At 39.8% G+C, this 24,353-nt stretch overlaps 2 protein-coding genes across 3 annotated transcripts in view; both read left to right on the top strand.

The window, feature by feature from the left end:
- Window positions 1-24,353, top strand: part of LOC149148278 (D-xylose-proton symporter-like 2) — a 476,099-nt gene that overhangs the window by 234,092 nt on the left and 217,654 nt on the right. The gene's annotated exons all lie outside the window — the stretch shown is intronic.
- On the top strand, window positions 3,865-4,635 carry LOC149148281 (uncharacterized). Its single transcript, XM_089443873.1, has 2 exons — window positions 3,865-4,001; window positions 4,111-4,635. The coding sequence occupies exon 2, from the start codon at window positions 4,136-4,138 to the stop codon at window positions 4,520-4,522; it is 387 nt and encodes a 128-aa protein (XP_089299999.1). The 5' UTR covers window positions 3,865-4,001; window positions 4,111-4,135; the 3' UTR covers window positions 4,523-4,635.

The following is a 24,353-nucleotide window of genomic DNA, read 5'->3' on the forward strand; positions in this document are numbered from 1 at the left end:
AGGGATCACCCAAAAGTCATTTAGGGTTGGGTTAAGGGAGGAAAAGGAGAAAGAGATCATTCATTCTTTCATGAGCAGATTGGGAGAAGGAGAGCAAGAGAGCAAGGGAGATTTCTGGACAAGGAGGAGAAAGAGGCAGCAGTTTGGCACACACACCAAGGCAGCACTTCAGCAAATCCGAACAGCATAAAGAACAAGCAGAAAAAGGCAGTTTTGTGAGCAAAATAGTGGAAAAAAATATTTTTCAGCACGAATATCGAGGAGGCGATTTTCTGCACTTTTTCCGAGGGCTGTCCGTACAAGTCCGTACGGCCGTCCGTACAGTCCGTACGGTCCGTACATCCGTACATCCGTACGTCCGTACGTCCGTACATCCGTACGGTCCGTACAGCTCTTCCAGCATTTTTCAGATTGTCGTTTGGGCTGAAAACAGATAAGTTTTGCTTGCTGGAAAATTTCTGTTTTGCTGATTTTTTGCTGAAAAATTTTCTCTGTAAAAGGCATTTTCCAGAAATAAAGAAGAGCTCTCAAACTGGTTTTCCCCAAGAGTTGTAGGGGGTTTTTCCAGGGTCAAGTTGACCAAAAATCACTGAGTTTAAATGTGTTTTAATGGCTGTTTTAATTGCTGATTTTTTATTTCTGCAATTTCCAGCACTCTGAAAAATTTCCAGAATTTGTGTTTTCAGCAATATTTATTTTTTCAGTCTGTTAAATGTATGGCTATGGGAATGGGCATTTAACTATATGGGAGAAATAAGGTGAAACTGAAAACCGGGGTGGGAAACAGAAAATTTTACAGTCTCTCTGCACTTTGGGTTAGTGCTTGTTAATTTCCATGGAATCCATATGCGATCTGGAAACAAAAAATGAACCAAGGATGTCAAAAGTACTTCAAACTGTGAATTGTACTTGCTGTTAGATAAAAATCAAACCTGGATTTTTATTTAAGTTAATATGGACAGCAAAGCTAAAACAAAGATTTACACTGTAATAATATTCTTCCTTGTAAACTATGCAATCTGCCCTTACAAGTACAGATCTGTGGTAAAATATTAAAATAACCCCATGTTTTAAATCTGGAAATTATTAGTTGTGATCATAGTGCCTTGAATTCCATGGATTATGGAGTAAAAAAATCAATTAAAAGGGAGTAATTCCCAATGTTAATTAATTTAGAAAATTAAATGTAAGAAAACACAACCAACAATTGAGATCTAACTAGTGTTGTGAAAATCTTAATGAAAAAATCGCGATTTTTTCATTTTGCCGATCAAATCGCGATTTTTATACGAAAAAATCGCCGGTAATTTTTTTTGTCGATTTTTACTGAAAAAATCGCAATAAAAACAAAAAAATCGTGGGGGGTCGCGGAAGCGTGTTTTTATAACATTTTTTGGGGTTTTTCATGCACTCATTTGGACAGTCGCGCGTGGAGGGAGGAGGAGCTCTTGGAGACCAAGCTAAAGAGGGTTTTTAGCCAAATCTAAGTGCTTAGAGGAGAAAATCAAGAGGAGAACATCGATTTCTCCATAGAAATGGTATGAGGATTAAATTTTTTTGTTTTCATTGTTTAAAACATTTTTTTTGTATGTTTTTCATTGTTTTTGGTTGGGAAACTTGGTATGGGCACCATTTTTCTTTTGTTTTCATTGTTTTTAAAGAATTTTTTGTATTTCTTCGTTGTTTTGGGTTAAGTAACTTGGTATGACTATGGGAACCAAATTTTTTTTTGTCTTAATTTTTTTTAAACATTGTTTATGTTTTTTAATTTTTCATTGTTTTTGCCATTTGGTTGGGTAACTTGGGTTTGGAATGGTTGGGTAGTTTGTGTTTGAAACTTTGAACTTTGGAATGGTTGTTTTAGGTTGGGTTACGGGTAACTTGGATTTTAATTGTACAATCATCAATGTAAAAATTAAAACTTAAAATACTAAATTGTAATTTGTAAATTTGTAACTTGTAATTTTGTAAATGCTAAATTGTAATCCTAATCCTTATTAAGTTATTTTCCCATAGGTTCACAACTGCACCAAAACACCATTCAAGACTTCAAGTTTGCAACTTCAAAGTTCAAAAACAAACATGCCAAGGAAATTGGATCCATTCTGGGAATATGTTGTACCTCATGCTCCGAATGATAGACAAAACTTGAGTTGCAAATTCTGTGGAAAGGAGATGTTCAGGGGGGTGTACAGGTTGAAGTTTCACCTTGCACAAATCCCTGGACATGATGTGGGGCCCTGTACAAATACAAATGCTGAACTTATCCAAAGAGCCATGAGAGCATTGGAAGAATTAGAGCAGACTAGAGAGGCCAAAGAAGAACTCAAAAGGCAACTAAAAAGGTCAACTGAAGGAAGTGGGCCAAGTGGCACTCGTTCTACTGTAGCATCAGTCAATCCGGTAGCTGCATCATCATTTTTTGTTCCTCGAACCACACCTGGTTCACAGCCATCTATCGGTTCAATGCTAAAAAGAACTGATAAAGAACAAGCTGACAAGTTGATGGCAAAATTTCTCCTCTGGAGTGATATTCCTTTCAGCATTGTAAGGAATAATCCATTTTTCCAACCTACTGTTGATGCTATTGCTAGTGTTGGCCCGGGGTACAAAATCCCTTCTTATCATGATTTCAGAGGCCGGATTCTTCAAAATGAAAAGCGTGACTGCACCCAAAGATTGGAGGATTTTAGGGCATCATGGGCACAAACAGGATGCACTGTTATGTCAGATGGTTGGACTGACCAAAAGGGGAGAACCCTTATAAACTTCTTGGTTAGTTGTCCCAAGGGGACTATGTTTATCAAATCTGTTGATGCATTTGCACAAATCAAAGATGCAAGAACTTTATGTGATTTGCTGGATGTGTTTATTTTGGAGGTGGGTGAACAACATGTTGTCCAAGTCATAACGGACAATGCTGCAAATTATGTTGCTGCTGGTAGGATGCTTATGGACAGGCATCCTACTTTATTTTGGACACCTTGTGCTGCCCATTGTATTGATTTGATGTTAGAGGACATAGGGAAAATTCCCTTTGTCATAGATATTGTCGACTCATCAAAAAGCATTACAAAATTTATATATAATCATACATCTGTGCTTAGCTTGATGAGAAGATTCACCAACAACAAAGAGTTGGTGCGCCCCGCCATTACACGGTTTGCCACCAGTTTCATATCTCTTCAATCCCTCTTGATTTCTATGTGGGATGTGAAGAGAATGTTTCTTTTAGAGGAGTGACGTGCTTTGTCAATGAGCCGCAAACCAGAAGGAGAGGCCGTATGCAGACTAGTTTCATACCAGGAAGACATCTGGGCGGGAGTGCAGGAGGTGTGCGCCGTTACTGAACCTTTGGTAAAGGTTCTTCGGTTGGTTGATGGTGAGAAGCCTGCAATGGGCTATTTGTATGAAGCCATGGACAGGGCCAAAGAAGCCATTCGAGCCTACTATGATGATAAGGGAGATGATGGGTTTCAGAATCAACTCCTTCTATGGGGAGTGATTGATGAGCGATGGAACAACACACTCCATTGTCCCATTCATGCCGTTGGGCTTTTCCTGAACCCTGCATTTTCGTATGCATGTGGGTTTGATTTTGATGTTGAGATCATGGATGGATTCTTATCCCGTGTCCAGAAGATGGTGCGATCTCCAGAACAACGTATAGAGATCTCTAAACAAATTGAGACATATAAGATGGCAGGTGGCACATTTGGCTTTGAGATGGCTATCACTGATAGGACGATTAAAATGCCAGGTATTTTTTAGTTTGTAACTTTGTTTCAAATTTCATTGTCTCTTCAAATTCCATTTTTTCTTATGTTTATTTAAAATTTTATTTGTAATTTTGTTGTAGATGCATGGTGGAAAATGTATGGTGGCAGGGTACCCCTTTTGCAAAAGCTTGCCATTCGCATCCTCAGCCAAACATGCAGCTCCTCAGGATGTGAGCGCAACTAGAGTGTATTTGAAAAAATACACAACAAGAAGCGCAACAGGTTAACACTTAAACATTTAAAATATTGCAAATTTCCAAATAAATTTTTGAATTCATTAAACAATATTTTTTTTATAATTATTAATTATTATTTCATGATCTTTGTACAGGTTGGAGTCCCAGCGACTTAATGACATGGTCTACGTCTACTACAATCTTCGATTGTGGGTGAGGCAACTTGAGAGGACACTTGATGTGGATGCCATCTCATTGGATGGGATTGACACCACTGCTGCACGGAGGGTTGAGGCCGAGAGGCCTCTCATGGATTCTGCTGATGATTGGTTAGTGCAGGATGTAGTGGAGGGGGAGGAGGAGGAGGTGACACCGCTTGCCCAGGCTACCACTGCCACCAGTAGGGGACGTGGTCTACCTCCTATAGCTCCTACTTCTAGTTCTTCAGCTTCTAGAGCACATCAGACTCCACTACCATCTCCACCAGCACGGGCACCAGCATCTACATATAGAGGGAAAGGGAAAGTTGTGGCATTTTCTCGCAAGAAGGGCAGAGGAAATCAATAGGATTAGACTTTCATTTTATTGTATATGACATTATGACATGATGAGATACATTATCATATTTTTTGTTGATATTTTGAGGCTGAGTTGGGACTCGAGAGTCAGGACTTACTATTCAGGACATGATTCAATGTTATGTGCGATTTTAGCGCTAGAAATGATATTAAACATCTTATATATTAGTTTTTTTATCATATTTATGTGTTAATGTATTTATTTTATGTTGTAGATGGTTTAGATATTAAAAAAATTGAAAAAAAAATGAAAAAAAAATGAATATTTTTGTACCAAACGATTTTTTCCCGAGTTTTTCCGATTTTTTTTCTGATTTTTTCCCGATTTTTCCGATTTTTTCTGATTTTTTCCCCGTGCCGATTTAATCCCGATCGCGATTTTCACAACATTGGATCTAACTGCCAAACAAGATGTTACCTATATTCCAAAGCTGCAAGTACAAGGTTTGGAGATATTAGCTTCAACTGCAAAGTACTCAAGGGAATGTCAAACCACTTTCAAATAAATTTATCTCTAAGAAACACACATAATAATAATAAAGTATATTGATATTGATATAATACTAATTAAATCACAAATGTGTCACCTCTTCAAAACTCATGAATAATAAATGTATATATGTATACTGTCACGAGGGATTGTAAAACATTAATCATTCATTAAGCTATATATATGTATATATTACACATGTTTGTGTTAATACCATAATAGCATCAATTTTGCTTGTAACATTCACTGATGTTCAGGGATAAATATAGAATGACAAGATGCAAGTGACCTCTTATTCTCAATGAATAGAACGCTCTCTCATACTCACACGATCTGAAAATGGGGTATGAAGACAAAAACTAAAACAATCATAATTCTTAAGAAAAAAAGGAATCCCTCTCCTAAGTACCTCTCTAGTCTTTATAGAATACACTGATAGAGGTGTACAAATAGCATCACCATGAATAGGAGAGCTAAAGATAAACACAAGTAAAAGGAAGGCCTCCTCAACTAGTTTGCATGAGGAAATGAGGAGATTGCAACATAATAGAGCAAGTCCTACTAAACATAAGCCTTCTCAATCCATGCAGTTCATCTCTAGGCCAAAATAACATGTGTAAATAAAGAAACTCATACAGTCCACTCATCGGCAAAAAGTAGCATGTGTAAAGAAGGATAATTTGTAAAATCCTAGTCAATTCATGTGTTGCATCCCTTGGCAAAAATTGTAGGTGTAAATAAGAAAACTTGACCATCTCACAAAAGTCAACAATGCCAAGCTAAAGAGGTGGGCACTCCTCTCATTGGCTCTAAATAGAAATCCACAAACCAACATAAGTCATGAAGAACCTCCTCAAGTCATGCACTCTATTTCCTTGTAGAAATGGTAGTGAAGTGGAGTGTAAGTCCAAGAATAGAAAGAATAGACCTTTCAAAATAGTAAGACCATGTTGCACTCCCCAAATTAGAAAGAACACCAAGATAAAAAAATATAAGTAATTTTATTAATGTCCAACTATGACCACAAAAAAGGTCAATAGGACTAAGTACAATAGTATCGATAAACTCTGGGAGCATAAATTATTCCTCCTTGCTAATTTCAAGGAGCCACATTGTTCTTTGCTTTATATGATTGCAATTCATTATTTCAGATCACATTCACCCCATCAGCTGTAAACACCATTAACAATTACATAGAAAGAACAATGGCCTCATGACAACAGAACTCTAAAAGATCATAAGAAGAAAAGGCATGCACAAAGAGGACACAATGATTTGGTCAAAGACGAGAAAAACCCCACAAGGGGGAAAGCCAAGGTTGCATGAAACGGGGAAACGGGTACGAGTTTCCGAAACGAGAACGGGTACGAGTTTCCGAAATGGGAACAGGTATGAAACGTGACCCCCCAAATTTTGGAAACGGGGAAACGCGATATATATATATATATATATATATATATATATATATATATATATATATATTAGGACATTTAAGAAATATGTGCAATCATAAAGCATATATGATACATTCTAATTTATTACATTATGATAAAATTGTCAATTGTCAATGCATAAACTATAAGTCTCTAAATTTACATCACATTTACTCATGAATGACACATAATGAAAATAGAAATATCCAAAATCAGCCACGAGAAATTTCTAATTTCTTGTCTCGTGCTTGATTGGGAATCTCCTCCTACATAGTCGAACGACCTTAGTGCTCTTGATTAAATACAAGTTTCATACCCTAGTACCCTACATGCTCTTGATTATTGGGAGTCTCCCCTGCATAGAGGGCTTGATTCTCTTGATTAAATACAAGTTCCATACCCTAGTACATGATAAAATCCAATGGAAACATTGAAATCCCCCCAATCCTGAAATCCTGAAAAACAGATAAGTCTGCTGGATTTTGAGTGAGATCTAAAATTCTACTTTTTCCATATGAAATCCAATGAGGGCGAAACCACTCTCAAACATCCTGAGTCATTTCATGGTAATGTTAAAAATTTAAGTAAAAGGATGAAAATGAAAAATAAAGGAGAAGATCACTTTTAAGAATTTAACATTACCATGAACTGCATATGCCTCAAACTTCTTGATGAATTGCATATCAACACTAGGGCAGAAGTTCACTTTTATAACTTTAGACAGGCATCTAGAAGCAACTAGAAGGCATTAGAAAAACCTAATTAAAAATTAGAAGAAAAAAAAAAAAAAAAGTCAAGTTGCATGTGGAAACGGTGTCGTACGGCCCAGAAACGCGTTTCCGGCCGTACTGGCCACGTTTCCACCTCGAGAAACGTGCCAGTACGGCCAGAAATGCGTTTCTGGGCCATACCATACGCGTTTCCGTTTCCGTACGGAAACTCCTCCCCTGCCAGCGTTTCCTGCAACTTAGGGGAAAACCCATCCAAATTCTTCTTCTTCTATTAAATTGTCATCGAATGTTCAACAGGGAAGTACAATGTACAAAATATCTTGAGCCATAATACATCAAGCTAACCAAGGACTAAATTTGTCTTGTTCACAACTTTGTTTGTGAACAAAACATTTGTTATATTTTCTCATCTCTTCATATATAATGACTAGGGTTACTGATGGAGATAGGATCTTGAGATGCCAATTGTAGTTCCAAACATATCTGTGATGCCGTCATATAATAACCAACGCTATCTCATTTATGATAAGAGATCTTCTTAGAGAAGAGTCTCTGCATGTCTATTGGAGATGCCACAGAATATCAGTCAAAAGGTACCACTTGGCCCAAGATGCCAAATGCGAGAACTGTGAAAAACATGTCATTGAGACACCAGCAAAGATCATACATAGTGACTGAACTATAACACAGTACTACTGCGTGAGTATATATACCACTGTGTTGAGCAAGGTCATAATACTAAATTGTGATGTAGACATGACCTGTAACATATAGTGATGCTACACAAGCTGATCTGAGTTAACAACGATGCCAGAATTTGGATGCTGAAACAACCATACATGAAAGTCGCTGAGAAAAAGATTTTGATAGTCATTCTTACTTCACCGAGACTCTGTGCCAACAATTGTACTGACGTACTTGCAACTTTGCCAGACTTATAAGATGATGCCATACGAACTGTAATGTAACTGCGTAAAAGCCACCATGACATCGCAAATGACATCCACGCACCCAAGAGCATGACCAAGCACAAGCTGATCTGAGATAACAAAGGATGCGAGACAGAGTCATGTGAGACAGAGCGATAAGCCATTGCGATGTGTCATGCAAAGAGTAAAACTCAGACCTCATGCGAAGTTCAGTACTTGTGAGGACCTCAAAGCTTAATCTATGCGAATAACTCAGATCTGTGACCATGCCATTATAGAGGATTTGAACCAGGCGAGAATAGAGAGACCTATGCCATGCGAGAACAGAGAAATCAATTCATTACAGAGTTCTTACTCCTTGTGAAAATCCACAGAGAGAAGTTATCAAATGATCCGGATTTAAACAGGAACGCAACAAACTACAGAGATAACCATATACACAAAGATGCAGCGGAAATAATACTTCATTTCATTAATGGAAAATACTGAAATATGCTTACAACCAGAAATGGAAATAAACTAGCTAGGGCGATGGTAGCTTATCTCTGAGAAGAGATGTGGTGGCTACATGCCTCTGAACTGTTCCGAACTGTATTAAATGAGGCTCGAAGGCCTATTTATTGTTGAGAAACAATGGAAAACCCTTCACATCCCGAAACCTAACCCTAGAAGATGAAACGCCAATTGTGGGCCCCGTTTGGGTAAATTGGTACATCAATTTCCCGGGTCGTAACTTTGGCATACGATCTCCGTTTGACGCGTACGATAGCTCGTTAGAAATATCTATCCGAGTACTACCACTTTGGGAGGCAATATGGGTCCATGGACCCATGTTGCCCTAGAATCCCAAAAAAACGTCGTTTAGGGCCTCAAAACGGCTCCGGAAGTTCAAGACCCGAAAAACTGCTAAAAATAGTAAACTGTGCTACAATTTAGGAAACTAAAAAGACTGAAAGAGACAGTTGTGGGGGTCCAAATGGGATAGGTGGGTGGCCACCAACATCCACCTGGATCATTCCTCCCCCCTTAGGAAGCAATGGTCCCCATTGCGTTGAGTTCCTCCATCTGCTGAACTTGTCCTGCAATCTCTGATGTGTCCAGTGATGGTGGGAAGCATGGTCGCCGATGGTCCACATTGAACATTTGGTGCAGGCGAAGGAATGGAGGAATGATGTGCTCCAAAGCATTGTTCCCCATAGCCTTGGTACTGCTGTAAGGACCATGTCGGAGTGGTCTGAGCTTCTGATGGGTTCTGGTAAGGCGTTCTTTCTGTCGATGCAACCAGACTTTGTTGCCCACCTGAAACTTGTGTGGTACCCATGTGGGTGAGGAGAAGTTGTTCTTGTGTTTTGTCATGACCGTATCCCTTTGCTGCTACTGCTGCATGGAGGAACCCTTTGCAGGGGTCATGGATGTAGCAACGATCTGATACCATCCCCTTATTTTGGGAGTGAACTAGACAGATGAATTTCCTGGTCTGTGATATGAGCTTGCTGCCTTTCTTGGTAGTGATCAAAGATGTGGCGGTAGGTGGGGCTACCTCCGGTATCCTGTATAATGAATTATTCAAAGAAATAATGATAGCACGAGGCCTTGACTCATACACAGCATGTCGCCTCCACAAGTATGGTTGGCCTAATAATACATCGCAAACATCCAGAGGTGTAACATCACACAATACCTCGTCTGTGAAGGGCTTGATGCTGTAGGGAAGGCGGCACTGCTGGCGAACTTTGAGATCTCGTCCTTCATGAAGCCACCCGATACTGTACGGCTGTGGGTGTGGTGTAGTCGGTAGGCCCAACTGCTTCACGACCTCTGCTGAAACGAGGTTCTTTTGGCTACCACTGTCGACAATGAATTGTAGTGGCGAACCCTTCACCCACATCTGTGAGTGGAAAAGACGTTCCCCTTCCTCTGGATTTTCGGGCTCATTTTTCTGGATCTTGGTGGTAGCAACAGTGGCGTTGGGATCCGCATCAATGATCTGCTTTCCTTTTTCATTCCCCTTATCGGGTTCTGACTCAGAGTCGGAACATGCATCTGATTCTGAAACCTTTAGCTCAGCCACCAGTGACTGCTTGGCCTGACACTCACTTGTGTTGTGAGTGGAGCTCTTATGGAACTCACACCATTTTCCAGTGTCCTTTTTCGGCTTTGCGGTGCTGTTCTTTGCTTGCAGCTTCGGCGGGTTGTCTTGGGCTGTTCCGCCTTGGCTTTGTCCTTTGTTCTGTGGTTTAGGGGCACCTTTCCCCTACTTTGGATTCGCAGATCCAAAGTCTCGCTTCTTTTGTTTAAACTTCTGCTCGACCTTGACGGCATATCGGTATGCTGCGCCGAGCGAGGAGATGTTCAAGAATTGTATTTCTTCCTGGATGTACTTGTGTAGGCAGCCACGGTATTTGAATATCAAATGTTGCTCCGAATCCTTGATACCCAACTTTTTGCGAAGGGTATGAAAAAGATTGGTGAACTCCGGCACGTCTTGGTCCCTTCCCTGTCGCAGTGTGGTCCACTTTATGTATTCATCCTCATAGCTTCCGACAGGGTAGTACTGCTCCTTGATGGCATCCCGGAATGAATTCCAGGTGGGTGCGGCTGAAAATAGTGAGCCAGTACTTTCATCCTTCTGCTCGCAGTAGGTTTCCCACCAGTCCGTGACGTGGGGGGCTGCTTTGAGAAGAGCGAAAACAATCTTTTCCCGACTCGAAAATTCATGAACAGAAAAATAACCCTCTAGCAGATTTAACCATTTATCTACAGCATCTGCGTCTATCTGACCCTCGAATATGGGGATTTCAAAATTGACTTGTACCTTAAAGGGTGTGGCGTTTCCAGAGTAGCTGCTGGAAGCCGATGCGTCGCTTCTGGGTAGCCGCTGAAGGATCTGGGCAAAGCTGTCCATCATCGCATTCCGTTGTCGCTCGAGAGCTTCTTCGAGCAAGATTTTGATGGGATCTCCTGCCCCCTCGTCTTTCTTCTCATCCGCCATGGGAGGCCGTCGGGATTTACGAGGCTGGTTTTGCAAAGGTTCAACCAGTTCAAGCCCTAACTCCTTATATCCCGACCTTGTTGGGGACATGCAAAGAAAAACAGAGAAAAAACAGACCGCTCTGATACCACTGATCCAGATTTAAACAGGAATGCAACAAACTACAGAGATAACCATATACACAAAGATGCAGCGGAAATAATACTTCATTTCATTAATGGAAAACACTGAAATATGCTTACAACCAGAAATGGAAATAAACTAGCTGGGCGATGGTAGCTTATCTCTGAGAAGAGATGTGGTGGCTACATGCCTCTGAACTGTTCCGAACTGTATTACAATGAGGCTCGAAGGCCTATTTATTGTTGAGAAACAATGGAAAACCCTTCACATCCCGAAACCTAACCCTAGAAGATGAAACGCCAAATTGTGGGCCCCGTTTGGGTAAATTGGTACATCAATTTCCCGGGGTCGTAACTTTGGCATACGATCTCCGTTTGACGTGTACGATACCACTTTGGGAGGCAACATGGGTCCATGGACCCATGTTGCCCCAGAATCCCAAAAAAACATCGTTTAGGGCCTCAATACGGCTCCGGAAGTTCAGGACCCAAAAAATTGCTAAAAATAGTAAACTGTGCTACAATTTAGGAAACTAAAAAGACTGAAAGAGACAGTTGTGGGGGTCCAAATGGGATAGGTGGGTGGCCACCAACATCCACCTGGATCATCAAAGAATCTCAGAGTCATCGAGCTTCATTTCTAGAGATCACCCCTACAGGGTATTTATAGTGGTTTGTCATTGTTGAAAGGTTGCAACCCTTGGGTGAGCCGACCTTCAAATATGAATTTCAAATAAAAGATTTCCTTCCAATTACATATTGAAGTCGAATTTTAATATTTTAGGCAGAAATTGTTAATAATTTAATTCGAATTCTCTATAGGGAATCAAGAGAAATTCTTCCCTAAGCTGCCTCATAAATTTAACACTCCCTCTCAGCTAGGGAGGAATTTCTATCAGAATTATAAGCTTCATGACAAGTCTCAAGAGTGCAAATATCATACTAGAGAAGATAGACAACTAAGACATAGGAAAGCCCCATCTCATATTGACTCATAAAATAGGAGGAGTCGATAACCAAAGGTAGAGGGAATCAACCCTTGAAATACTACTAGTCTTGAAGACATCATATCTCAACATAACTCTATCCTTAGCTGAAGAAGAAAAACCATCATGGGGGACTCAACTTATTTACCATCAGAGGGGAGAATCCAGCTTCCAACCGATATTTAATAATCGATTTAGTAAAATCATCATCTTCATTAAATCATATCTTGTCTCGACTCATCTCTACACATCTGTTGAACTATCTCAAATTTAAAGAATAAGAAGAATTTGACATCACAGGGGAGCCCATCTCAACCCACAACAACATCAGAGAGCTTAGCTCAAAGCAGAACAATATCAGGGAGCCTTTCTCAACCTAGAACCACATCGAGGAGCCCAACTCAACTCTTTATCCAATAGGCGAGATCAACTTAGCGCAAGGGCAAGGATCACGCTTTGAGAATTAACCGAGCATGAGTCACAATACCTTGCCACTCTCCACTGAGAAAAGTCAGTCCACATAACCAAGGGTAGAATCCCAATTGGACTTGATCCTAGATAAAGTTGTTGAACAACATGCATCCTAGACATAAGGAGTACGACAGTACACGATGCGTCCATTGGTAGTGCTATGGTCCCTATCCACTTTTCCCAACTCATGAGCCAAATGAGAGGTACTTCCCATGAGTCCTGGACTACATGGGTAGCATTTACACTGGGGCATCCACAAGAGAAGGTGAACCACTCATCCAGCCTATATGCCATAGGAGAAGATGAACCACACATCCTATGCTATCTCATTAATCGTAGGGGAACATGGACCACTCACCCTATGCATGTGTCCTTGTAACGACCAAAAGTCGTATATGCAGTGGAAATATTTAAAATACTTCGTACACAAAGGCATCCATTGTAGAATGGTAATTGTAAACTATATATTGTATAAAGAATTGATATAGGATGAGTTGCAATGAGGTGAGAGCCTGCTTATATATACCCTAGGCAGGTGCCCTTTCACGAATGGCCATGCCTCTAAGGCATGCCTATTCATTACTAACTAACTAATCATTAGTTAATTAATTATCATTTATTATTATTATATTTATATTTACATTTATTATTTTATTATGAATTATATTCATAACATAGTCTTCCCCTTCAAAAAGCTTTGTCCTCAAAGCTTACTAATGAAATACTTGATCTCTTTTTTTTGTTTCGAATGTCTTTTCGTCTCGGCATTGTCATCTTTGTTGATACTAGTTGATATGATCCTCTAAATGACAAACAAAAGTGTCGCACTGAGAAGGGATCAAACCATCCTAGATTGATCTTCTGTGGAATCAAATTTTGTGATGAATAGTTATGATAGGACTGCATTCTGCAAACTTCAGTATCCTTGGGAACATAATTTTGTCGTTTATTTTTTGAGTGATACCGGTACGTAGCTTGATTGTAAAGTTTGCTCTTGTGATTTAGATGTCAATACATAGCTCCTTTGGTTTGGCTTTCCTATATCATATTAGTGGTTGATTCCTGATTTTCTTCAAGCATTGTTGTTGTTAAGTTGGCGACTGAATCATCATTTGGAATGTCCATTGTTTGGATCGCCACTTCTGCGTATGTTTTAACTTCTCTAGATTCCTCTTCTTCCTTACTTGTGATATTGATTAGATCAGTCTTTATTCCCTTATCTTCAACTTGGATTGAAACGACTGACGACTTCAATACTTCACCTTGAAGTTGTTCTAGTTTGTCATTCAACGATTTCTTGTCATTTTTAAGTTTTTTTATTTGCGTCAGTAGGTTTTGGTTATGAGTCCTTAAACATACAAGTTCATCCTTTTCTGGATTGATGACTTTATTCTTAGTAGCTTCATCATCTTTTAAGCTTTTGGTCCGTTCTAATAATCTCTGATTAAGGCTCTTAAAACATAAATTTTCTTTTTCTTGTTCTAATAATCACTTCTTGAGTTCCTTCTTTGTGGCTTTGTATTTCTTGATTTGTTCGAGTAGTTTCTCATTGTGATCTCTAAGGCGCGAAATTTCTTTGTCTTTACTGCATATGGCTTCTTCAAGCTCTTTTTGCTTCTTTTTTTTGTTATCTTGAAACATTAATCTGAGACATCCTTGAAGTCTTCTACTGAATATATAATTGATTTTGGTTTACTTGTTATGTTTCGAAATGTGACCATCTTCCCCTTATAAGGAAATGTCAAAACTTGTTTCTTTATGTTTAACATGAATGCACCCAAATTCTTAAACCAAGGCTGACCGAGTATGATGTCAATATCCATCTTTACAACATGAAATTGAGATATGTACTCATAATGACCTACTGTCACTTGTAAATCACTAATGTTATACACTTTTTGGTCAAAAATATTTTTCCTTACACCAATGCTTGGCTCTAGAATTAATAGCTAATTTGCTAAGTTAACGTTGATGTAATATTTATCGATGTTTGTGCTGATAACGATATTAATTTCTTTTCCTTGGATAATTCCTTTTAATATAATTACTCTGTGATCCGTAACTGAAAAAACTTTATAGGAAAATCGTCCTTCCCTCATCATTTTTGAATTAAGCTCCATTTTTTTTTACTTAATAACTTTCTTTGGTAATTTTTTTTTATAATATTTTTTTTATTCTCGACAATTTTTTTTAATGCTTAGTAATCTTTTTTTTTTAATTTATATTTAATTTAAATTGCCTATAAAAATAAATACTTTTATATAAACTCAAATAAACAACTTTTATATATCTCTTAATAAACCACATTTTGGTGCTCGTCCTCCTATAACGATTTTTTTATATTTTATTTTTAAACTTCGTAACCTATGTTTGTTTGACGGCCTTAATTCTTCATGCAAGACGTGATGATTTTGGTTTGAGATTAAACAATAGTTTAGTTAGTTACCAAATGTCGCAATCTTTGACCTTTGGTTTTCACTCCTTTTCGACCTTGATATTGATAGAAACGAGTGGCTGCAATTTTAACGAGTAGGCATATAACCAAAGAAAAAAAACAACTTTCTTTTAAAATCAACGACTGGAATGGTGGCTATGATATTGTATCTATGGATGTATGGTGTGGAATTTCGTGTGGTAGTATTAGTGATCGAATCAAAGAAAAACTATTGCACTAGTGATAATAGCGTATTCTGGCAGCAACAAATGGAATTGCATACAACGGAAGGAGTACAGTGGTGGTTGCACGAGTGTTGCGTGGCGAGAGGCAAAATAGCGAAAGTGGCTAGCTAGTGGTGGAGAAAACTGATTATGATGATTGGTTTAGCGAAGGCAGAGGACATACTCTAGCGGTGACGGATGTGTGGCTTGGCTCGGTTGTCGATAGTAGCGGAACTACTCGAAGGTGGTGGCGGCGGAACTGCTCGAAGGGGACGACACATAGAATTGGGTTGCTGTGTGGGTGGCACCGGTAACGTGAGCGACTACGGTGGTTTGGGTGCTTGTATGCAGCTATGGTGGTTTGACGTTCGTATGGTCATAGGGAAAAATGGGCTAGTCAGCTGTCTGGTGGTCGAGTTATTTTTTTACCTTTTTTTTCTTTCTTTTCTTTAATTATATCTATATATATATATATATATTTTCCTTGACTTTCTCTTTTTTTAACACAATTTATTTTCTTTTATATTTTATTTTTTGTTATTTTTCCCCTATTTTTTTTATAGATATAGTTTTTTTCCTAAACTTTTCAAATTTTATAATTTTTTTTTTAAACGCTTGTTTTTTTTAAATATAATTATTATTATTATTATTTTTTTTTTATGGCCAAAGGCCTAGTAGCGAAACTGGCTGAATGGAGAACCTCCCACTTCGTAGCAAAACGATTGAGTCTTGACAGCAACAATGTTGATGGAGTTTGATGGCTAAAAGACAAGATCAGACGTGGCTCTAATACCAATATAATGACCAACAGTCGTATATGCAATGAAAATATTTAAAATACTTCATACATAAAGACATCCATTGTAGGATGGTAATTGTAAACTGCATATTGTATAAAGAATTGATATAGGATAAGTTATAGTTGAAATTTCTAAGTCTAACACATCAAAAATCCCTACTGCATTATCTGGTTTATTTTCTCCTACTTGTTCTTTTCATTAACAAGTTATTTATAAATATAAATATCGAAAATAAACACAAATGCAGCCTTAACACATATACAGATCAACAACTAAAATAACTGAGACAATCACACAAGGGACACCGTTATTTTTGGAAAATCGTCCCCCGAAAAACCCAATGCGTGAAAACTGGTGCAACAGATATGAGGGTTTTATTATTATGCAGTTTCTAAATACATCTACGGTGCCAAAAATGGCTCACTCAACAGAGAATGCCCTCGGCAGTAGTACCTACCCTCGGAGATAGATATTCTAGCTGATCAATCACCAGATGAACAATCCCACAACAACTATGGCAACTTCCACTGCTCTGCGTCACTCTGCAAGGACTGCGTCACCCTTCCCAACTCACCAGCACTCAGTCTGCCCCACGAAAATTCTTTCGGTGCTGCCTCTTGGTTTTGTGTCAGCTCTGCTAGCCTCTGCGCAACTACTGAAGCCTCTGTGTCAGCTCTCAGACCCTCCGCGTCACCCATGCTGGCCTCTTCAGCCTCTGTGTAGCTCCCAGCTGCCTTTGCGTAGCACCTAACTGCCTCTGTGTCAGCCTCTCTAGGCTTTGCATTGTCTCTAGTACTATCTCTGCCTCTCTGCTATGTATTCTCGGCCTCTTGCTGAATTGCCCTTCGCTGCAACAGATCACTAGCTCGATTCTTTCAGCAAAACCCTGCTCCAAAAAATCAAACTAACTGATCAACTTGGTGTATCTCCAATTGACCCCTTAGCCTCCTCTTATACTTTTCCTGTTGAGTCTTCAACGACTGAGATTAAGCCCCTAACCAACGACTAAGATTAGATTTGGCTTGATCCATGTCATTTAACGACTAAGATTAGATTTGGCTTGATCCATGTCATTTAACGACTAAGATTAGATTTGGCTTGATCCATGTCATTTAGAACATTCAAACCCCGTTTCATATTAATACCCATTAATATTTTAATTTTCCTAAGTTTAGACTTAGGAACCCCATTAAAAATATTAATTATTTTAATATCTCTCCAACCAGGTGGAATTTCCCCAAACCATTTCTGGGTCTTGGAGATCTTATGTGCCTTAGCCTCTCCACCAATTTTCATGGCTAGAGCACATCCAATGCTACCACAAATCAACACTCCCTCTTAGCGAGGAATGTGCTCTAGTAATGCTCCATTACTGAAACATCACATTGATCCTCCGCACCGGTACCTGTGTTGATGCTTGGCCTGCTGCCTCACATCATCTGCACTGCTGCCCATGATACTACCACTACCACTGCTACATCTGTACTGCAACTCCCTCTCAATATGCTGCCCATGCTGCCTCTAGCACTGCCATTGGTAACTGTCGCACTGCAACTCAGTTACCAAGAAGTAGGTAACTGACTTCTCCCAAAATAATGACATCCCAATCAGTTTGGAAGCCTCGTGAAATTGAAGTTGCCTCTGTTGTTATACTGTGCTCCCTCTGCTGCCATTGCGCTGTTGCATACACCTTAGTGCCTCTCGCACTACTGCAACTTCTACTACGCTGCTACAGACTTCTGCACTCTAGCCTTGCCTTGCTCCTCCACCACACTTTGCTCCACCCGACATCTGTCATCATGCCACTGTCGTGAAGGGCTCCCGTAGCCGGATGTGATCCAAGAGTTTGGGCACCTCAAGGATCCTGCCCTCGCATGTAGTCCTCTTGACTACAACTCCAGATCACCCCACCTCCCTCCTAGAGATGTGGCTTCCATCTCTGCTAAAATGAATGTCGAACTACTTCTCTTCTCCCTCTTTCGCTGTTGCCCCAGCAAAACTCGGATCTGGATTTCTTTGGCGCAAGAAACCCTCTAAGGAACAAGCTCCTCTAGACTCCCTCTGAGTTATGATTTCCCTCATGGAAATCCTCTGGCCAACTGTTGAACCTCTCCTCTCCAATCCTCCGTGCAACTGCAACTCGGATCTGGATTTGTTGGCTAGAAATCCATCAAGGTAGCGACTCCCTCTACCTTGGTTCCGTCTCCTTAGGTACTGTTATGTTCTGACAGAACCAGCACCACACCAACTTCTCAATCACAATCTGCCCACCGCTCCCTAAGCCCGACAACCAAAGAAAACTGAGCCTTTCTGGCACTGCACAATCCTGGCAATGGAAAAATTTTCACCTCTTGGCCACAACGTCAATCCTTCCTGGCTGAGAAAGATGACCAGGCACTACGTAGGTCTGATCTGCCCTTCTCTGCCTTTGCGTTGACCCTCCTCCTGGCTCGAAATGATGACGCAGGCCCTCTGCATCACTTCTCTGCTGCTTCGACTCTGGAACAACGCTGTCTGTTAGGATAGTTGCTACTGCTGCAAATTCTTCAGATTACTGTTGCTGCCTTCAATTCTCCTGTGATCTGCAATACTCTGATACCATGTTGAAATTTCTTAGTCTGACACGTTAGAAATCCTTACTGCATTATCTGGTTTATTTTCTGCTACTTGTTCTTTTCATTAACACGTTATTTATAAATATAAATACCAAAAATAAACATAAATGCTAACACATATACAAATCAACAACTGAAATAACTTAGACAATCTCACAAGGGACACCGTTATTTTTGGACAATCGTCCTCAGAAAAACCCAATGCGGGAAAACTGATGCAACAGATATGAGGGTTTTATTATTATGCAGTTTCTAAATACATCTAGGGTACCATAAATGGCTCACTCAACAGAGAATGCCCTCGGCAGTAGTACCTCTCCTTGGAGACAGATATTCAAGCTCATGAATCACCGGATGAACGATCCCACAACAACTATGGCAGCTTCCCCTGCTCTGTGTAACTCTACAGGGACTGCATCACCCTTCCTAGCTCACCAGCACTCAATCTGCCCCACGAAAATTCTTTCGGCGCTGCCTCTTGGCCCTGCATCAGCTCTGCTAGCCTGTGCGCAGCTACTGAAGCCTCTGTGTCAACCCTAAGACCCTCTGCGTCACCCATTCTGGCCTCTTTAGCCTCTGCGTAGTTCCCAGCTGCCTCTGTGTCAGCCTCTCCAGGCCATCTTTGATACTATCTCTACCTCTCTACTATGTATTGTCGACCTCTTGCCGAACTGCCCCTCACTACAACAAATCACTAGCTTGATTCTCTTAGCAAAATCCCGCTCCAGAAAATCAAACTGACTGATCAACTTGGTGTATCTCCAACTGAACCTCAAGTCTCCTCTTATACTTTTCCTGTTGACTCTTCAACAACCGAGATTAAGTCCCTAATCAATGACTAAGATTAGATTTGGCTTGATCCATGTCATTTAGAACATTCTCACACAGTTTTATATTAATACCCATTAATATTTTAATTTTCCTAAGTTTAGACTTAGGAACTCCATTAAAATTTTTAATTATTTTAATATCTCTCCAACCGGGTGGAATTTCCCCAAACCATTTCTGGGCCTTGAAGATCTTATGTGCCTTAACCTCTTCACCAATTTTCATGGCTAGAGCACATCCGATGCTACCACAAATCAACAGTTACAATGAGGTGAGGGCCTGCTTATATATCCCCTAAGCATGTGCCCTTTCACGAATGGCCATGTCTCTAAGACATGCCTCTTCATTGCTAACTAACTAATCATTAGTTAATTAATTATCGTTTATTGTAATTATGTTTATATTTACATTTATTATTTTATTATGAATTATATTCATAATAGTCCCTTGTGAAAATTCGATTACTTGAATCACCACTGCAACAACTGATTAAGTTCTTTCTATTTGTTAATTACTAAACAAATTATTTACTGTTTCCTACAGCAAACACTGAAACTAATGCACTGCAGTCTTCACCAATTAAATTATAAGCGGAAACAAGAAACTGAGCAAGAAAGAAATACACAACACATTACATCGTTGTTTTTTGACAAAGTCCCTAGAAAAACCCAATGCGGGATAACTGGTGCAACAACTGAGTGTTTTATTATTAAGCAATAGTAATGCTAAGTACAATTTATTGGATGCTCAACTGGCTATCCGATATAGAGAGAAACTGCGAAAAACAAATAGTGAGATGATCTCACCCTATCACTGGAAGAACCGACTCTGATCTCGCTGGAATTGAGCCTCTAGGTCCCTTCTGTGTCAGCCTCTGTGTAGAACTACATCAATCCCACGTAGTCTCTACATCACCTCTGTTGGGATTACGCTGCCCCTCCTTTTGATCCTCTACTGGCTGGAAACTTTAGCTCTCAGCCTCCTGGTCTCACACCCCGACTCCAGGATTCTGAAACTCTATTTCCTTAGCAGGAATTCGATCTCCCTCTCAGGCTCTGCGCTGCCATAGCGTAGCTCCGTGTGGCCCAACGTCAGCCTCTCGGGACGTCGAGTTCCCTCTCTGCCTTGTATCTCCGACCCAGGAAAAACTTCCCTCTGGATACTATCCCTGCGCCTCACTGCAAAAGATCACTTCGAATTCCTCTTCTGACAATAGTTGTGCTTCAGAAATTTGATCTTCTGATCTCCACTCGATGTGTCTTCCAGATGCCCATCAAGCCTCCTCTTATAATCCTTCTGTTGAGAACCAACGACCCAAATTAGATCCTAATCAATGGCTCAGATCATTTTGGCTTGATCCTCGTCTTCTTCTAGAAGTTTCACCCACAGACCATTTTTTTCCAAAAGAAAAATCGTAATTTTATTAATGAAAGCAAAATTACATGTTGCAGATGCTGAGATGCATTACATTGGCAAGTCAATGACTGCTGATCAGAAGTTCAATGAAAGCAAAAGTAATGTACAAATGGGGAGAAATTCATGTTTTTCTCCCTTTTTTCTTCTCAACCTTGCGCCACTCCCCTTGAGTTAGCATCGAAGATACGAGTGCAAGGGAAGTGTCAGCCTCAGGTCGAGGGTTATCCTTATTAGAATCAAAGTTGTCTGATGTATGTAGTTGTTTGGATACATTGGTATCCATTTTATCTGGTATCTTTGCCGGTTGTGAGTCCATCGGATCTTGTGGATTTAATTCCTGTACATCTGGTTCTTTATCCCTCTGATTGTTCTCATTGGGTATGGGATGTTCCACATCAGCGTCCTCCTCCTCATCAGAATCTTGTGGGGGAAATTGCCATCCCTTGGGTTGTTTCCGTGTTTTCTTCTTTCTTTAGGTATCTTTTTTGGCTTCTGGGAACGTGTTTTGTACGTGTCCTGTTTGCCGACAGATTCTGCATCTAAATGTTGTATTTTCATAATGTAGGATCTGTGTCCAACACCTCTGTTTATGATTAAGTTGGATGTGGTCTGGCAAGCCTTTGCTGAGATCTACTTCCACACAAATTCATGCGAATGTGAAAATTCTTTCCTCCAGTCTTTGTGTGTCCATTTTAATGTATCGCCCAATGGTGTTGCCAATACCTGCAAGGACTTGTTGGTTCCAAAGATGTAATGGGAGATTGTGCAAACGAACCCAAATAGGCATCCTGGAAACAACCATAGTATTTACATCAAATTCTAGAAACCATGGTGTGATGAAGAGACCCGTGGATCCCCAGAACCATGGTCCTTCCTGTAATATAATGTCTCTAGCCTCTGTTGAAGGGAAATTCACAATGAAGAACCCCTTGGAACAAAGGTGAATTTCACAGTGAGTAGTCTAGTTTGTGAAAATCCAATGAAAGAGCTCAATAGGTTTTGGCCAGAAATAGTTGAATCGACAGATAATAGCTTGTTTTTCAAATGTATTACAATGCTCATCTATTTCTGGTATATCTATGTTTAATTATGGGGTATAATTCAGTTGCTCCACAATATATGGACTGGGTTCGGTTCTAGCTTGCTTTGGTGTCGCTGAAGGAGTGTTTTTTCCTTGGAGGATGTTCTTGAAAGAAAGTCCTCCATTTTTGTGCTTCTGATGTGTTTCTATATTTTTGGTTGAATTGCTCCCAATGCCTCCTCCTGTATGTTTTGTTTTACTGTAGACTGTTGCGCCTCTTCTTAGCCTTAGATTGAGTATTATAGTAGATGCAGATAAAATATTGTAGTTCGTGAGGGGTCTGGGGTCCTGGAGTACTCTGCCCCCAAATATCAGATGTTGTAATTCGATAGGATAACCAATATGATGGGAGATGAGATTCTTCAATTGTAGCACACAGTTTATTGCGAGAACCCAAACCAAAAGAGACATCCTCAAAGGGGTTTTAATAAAAAATTGAAATTGATGAAAATTTACCAGGGGTTCTATTTTCGTCTGGAGGTTGCTAGGCTGTGCAGTGTTAGGTGCGCCGCATTGCAATGGGGACTCTGTAAACTCCTTCAGGAATCTGTTATCATGTTTCCAATAGCCAAACTCCCTTTTATGATCAATAGACCACACAAAGGTAGGTATCCTGAACAACGCAGAAGACAATGGAGATCGCATGATGGTGGAGAATAGTGGTTGTGCCTCCACAAACGACCCATAAACCAGGACCGGCCAAAGCACGGGAGTACGTTTGTTCATGATTCGCTGAAATGGTGAGCAGTTCTGGTAGCTGACGGTTGTAGAGAGCTCAGGGAGAAACCAGCCGGATGGTCCATCGTCCACCTTGGCGCTGCGATCGCAGTGACCCATCCGCCAAATCGCTCCCCCGGTTGATCCACTCCCCATTGCAAAGCCCTCAGTCAGAGGCAGGCCACAATAGGGGACCGATTCACCAATCCTGCGGCTATCAAGTGCTTTGTGCCCGAAGGACAAAACAGTCCTCGTTGACCTTAAAACCATCCAACACAGCCATGGTAGCCATTTCATCCTCAAGGATCCGACGTTTGTGGGTTCAGAGAGATAACGAAAACATAAGCGATAGAGTAGCCATGTTTGATCCTCAGTTAAACCCCATCTGGGAAACAGGAGCCGCCATCGACCCGGAGCATCAGCATCCCTGTTGCCCAGCGATTTGTCCAAGGGATAGAAAATGGCGGCCACACCCCAAACCCCATTGTCCCGCAGATAAACCCTAGTTCTGTATTCCATTTTCTTAGGTTTCCTTCGCAATTACTTTCCAATGTCACAATCTTTTTCACCCACAGTTAGATTAATACCCTTTAATTATTTTAATTTCCTAAGTTTAGACTTAGGAACCCATTAAAAATAATTAATTATTTTAATAAAACTATCTCCAGGTGGAATTTCCCAAAATGATTTTTGAGTATTGTGGAATACATGTGTCCTAGACTCTGCAAATTTTGAGGCTAAAAACACATCTGATGCTACCAGAAATCAACATCCTTTTCCTAAAACACAACAATCGTAGGGAAAGGATAAACCCCATCTTATGCGCATGCAAATCACCGAAAGTAGGGAAAGGATGAACCGTGTCCTACATGTATGCCAACCAATAATCATAGGAAGTATCCTGTAATGACCCGCCTACATTTACAAACAAAATGTGAATATTAGTATACATACGGGCATCCATATGATAGCTACATATGCATGAACCACATGTATTGCACTACTATACCCACTGGCTAATATTAAAAATTTTGATTATCGAAATAATTTCTTGAACTCACCAAGATATAATAAAAATACCGATTAGGGTATTTATATATGTATCGCCTTTATATGTATATATATATAATGGAATATATAAATTAAAATTTAACTAATTTAGAATTAATTAAATAAAATAAAAGAAAGTAATTTATTTTAACATATGAACCAAAACAATTTAATTAAATTACAAATTAAAAGTTAATAAAATATTGCCTAGTCCTAAAAGTGATTCAATTAAATTAAAATAAAAGAGGATCGCCTCCATCTAAAAGAAGGAAGGGCTGAGAAGATAGTGGGAGAATGATAACACAGGAAAGTATGGAAGTGGTGGAGGGAGGTGGACAACAAGGAGTTTAAGAGGCGGTGAAAATTAAACATATAAGGCAGTGAAGAAGGCCATAATAGGGGAGGAATTTTGGGGGAAATTGACAGAGAGACAGTAGGAAATTCTCATAGTGTTACTGATAGAAAGCATTTTGAGCTCAATTGTTCTTGAAGTTTTGGGCA

This window comes from Pinus tabuliformis, chromosome 9 (genome assembly GCF_031772625.1).
Source record: "Pinus tabuliformis cultivar Carrire ecotype Pingquan chromosome 9, CPIR1, whole genome shotgun sequence".
NCBI classification, from domain to species: domain Eukaryota; kingdom Viridiplantae; phylum Streptophyta; class Pinopsida; order Pinales; family Pinaceae; genus Pinus; species Pinus tabuliformis.